Here is a 2,311-nt window from a genome sequence, read left to right as displayed (position 1 = left end):
AATACACAGTTCTGGATTCTTACCTATGGCCTAGAGTGCTCCATCTAGTTTGGTTTCTCGCAAAAAGTTTATTAGCTCTTTAAAAAGCTCAGGTTTTTTAGTGGTGATAATTTCATTTATGGTCTTGTACGTGTCAAAGAGTTTAAACTTCGTTCTCATAGCGTTGTACTTATCACAGTGGAAGATTTGATGATCAGGAGTTTCCAGCGTATTGCAAGTGTTGCAGTATTCACTAACATTTGGTACAAATTGTTGTAAATAGATGCTGTTGTATGTGTGTCCGGTAATTAGTCTGTTGAGGAGCTTCATGTCATAAGGCTCTAAGTCAAATCTCTTGTCCTTAAACCAAGGTCGTCTTTCCTTCATCGCAAAACTATTGATGATATTATGGTCCCAGTCTACACATTTTTCCTTTATCTTGTCCTTAGTCTCTGTCCATAGTAGAGTATTGATTTGTATAAGTGCCTCTTGTGGCGTTAAGTCAATCGAAAGCGTCTGGCCGTGATTCACTGCAGTTTTAGCTGCAGTGTCAGCTTTTTCATTACATGCTACGCCTACGTGGCTGGGTACCCACATGATGACTGCAGTTTCTACTTGTGAATTGGCAATTTGATTGTGGATTTCGGCCACTATATGGTTCTGGGTTAACGGTCGTTTTAACAGTTTTACAGCGGCCAAGCTGTCTGTAAAAATGCATGGTTTATTCCACTTATATTTTTTAGCAAGTTTGACCGCCTGTAACAGTCCTACTAATTCCCCAAACGTCGTCGACCGGTAAAAGGGTATGTTGTATAAGTAGGAGACGTTATTTGCTTTGTCGTATACAGCACAACCAACTATATTTTCACTCACGGAGGCATCAGTCGCTAATATGTGAAAACCCTGATCAAGATAGTATGCTTGTTGTTCTCTAAAGATAGCTTGTAGTTGTTCATGCGCCACATTGTTTTTGGACTTGTTTAGATTTGAGTCTATTAATTTGAGATTAGGGTGTCTGATGAAAGTAGTGTTTGTGTTAATTTGATTGAAAATGTCCTTAAATTTCTCAAAGGTGTGGCTGTAGCTTGATTTGACCGGTCTACTATTTTTTAGTTGTGTTCTTAAATCTGGATTGAGAAACCATTGCTTGGTCAGCTCTTTTGAAGTTAACCAAACTGCTCTTGCTAGCGGTGGCAGCTCGCATGCTATGGCATATCGAGCTAGGGTAGGTGTGTTAGGGGGAACTCCTAAGCATCTACGCAGGGATTCATTTGCTATTGTTTGTAGTTTTTTGTTGTAGCAGTTCGGAGCATTGGCATAGCTGGTGTTGCTGTATTCCATCTTGGATCTTACGAATACTTTGAATAGGTTGAGCCCTATTCTGGGTGTTAACCCTGCTTTTATTGTAGTCAGTTTTGCAAGTAAATTTTTACCTGTTGTTATTTCGTCTTTGACCTTTCCAACTTGCCCTTTGATTGTCGAGTTCGAGTTAATAATTCTGCCCAGCCATTTTGTTGTGACTACCTGATCAATTTGGTTACCACTGATTGTTAGTTCAAAGTTTCTTTTGTTCCCTGCAGAAAGGTACATGAATTTCGTTTTTTCCAAGTTGAAATTCAGGTTTATAGAGTTGCAGATCCCATGGATGTTAATAATTTGGGTTTTCAAATTGAGGATTGCAGCTTTTTCCGACTTGCAGTGCGAAATTATTGCTATGTCATCTGCAAATTGAAAAACTTGCGTTTTGCTATCGTTTATACAGTGAAGCTTGGCCGTGTAAATATTGAAAAGTATTGGTGACAAACAGCTACCTTGAGGGAGTCCATTATTGACTTCCACCGCATGTGGCCCTAGAGTCAGTATTCTCGAGGAGAAGAAGTTTTTCGTCCAATTAGCAATTTTTGGGTTTATGTTATATTCCAACAGCGTGCGGTGTAAGATTTCGAGGTCGACCCCGTTGTATGCGTCAGTTATATCTAGGAAGCAAATAAAAACTTTTTCGTTGTTACTCTTTTTGTCAGCTACAAAATGCAGGGTTTCGTTTAAGCACATTGATGACGATCTTTGTTTTCTGTACGCAAAGCTTTTTTGTGGGATTATATTTCGTAACTCTACTTCTTCTACCAGGGCATCTTTGATGAGCATATTGAGGCTCTTCGCAACAACTGAGATCAATGATATTGGCCTAAAGTTTTTTAGGTCATCCAAATCTTTATTTGCTTTGGGAATAGGAACAATTCTGATTCGCCTCCACGACTCAATGACTTCGTTGTTATGGTAACTTGATTCCAAGGCCTTTAGCAGTTTTTCTTTGGATTCCCTAGGTAGATGT

General features: G+C 39.2%; 1 protein-coding gene across 1 annotated transcript in view; it reads right to left on the bottom strand.

Moving 5' to 3' along the window:
• Positions 1 to 666, bottom strand: part of LOC118753228 — a 1,355-nt gene extending 689 nt beyond the window's left edge. The window contains exon 1 of the mRNA XM_036488104.1: positions 24 to 666. Within this exon, the coding sequence (XP_036343997.1) occupies positions 31 to 576 (546 nt within the window). The 5' untranslated portion in view covers positions 577 to 666 and the 3' untranslated portion in view covers positions 24 to 30. The remainder of the gene's footprint in view (positions 1 to 23) is intronic.
• Between the last annotated feature and the right edge of the window lie 1,645 nt (positions 667 to 2,311).

Source organism: Rhagoletis pomonella, unplaced genomic scaffold (genome assembly GCF_013731165.1).
Source record: "Rhagoletis pomonella isolate Grant_MI unplaced genomic scaffold, Rhpom_1.0 Rhpom_scaffold_02237, whole genome shotgun sequence".
Lineage (NCBI taxonomy): Eukaryota > Metazoa > Arthropoda > Insecta > Diptera > Tephritidae > Rhagoletis > Rhagoletis pomonella.
The sequence above is the reverse complement of the archived record's forward strand: the minus strand, read 5'-3'. Positions and strand labels throughout refer to the sequence as shown.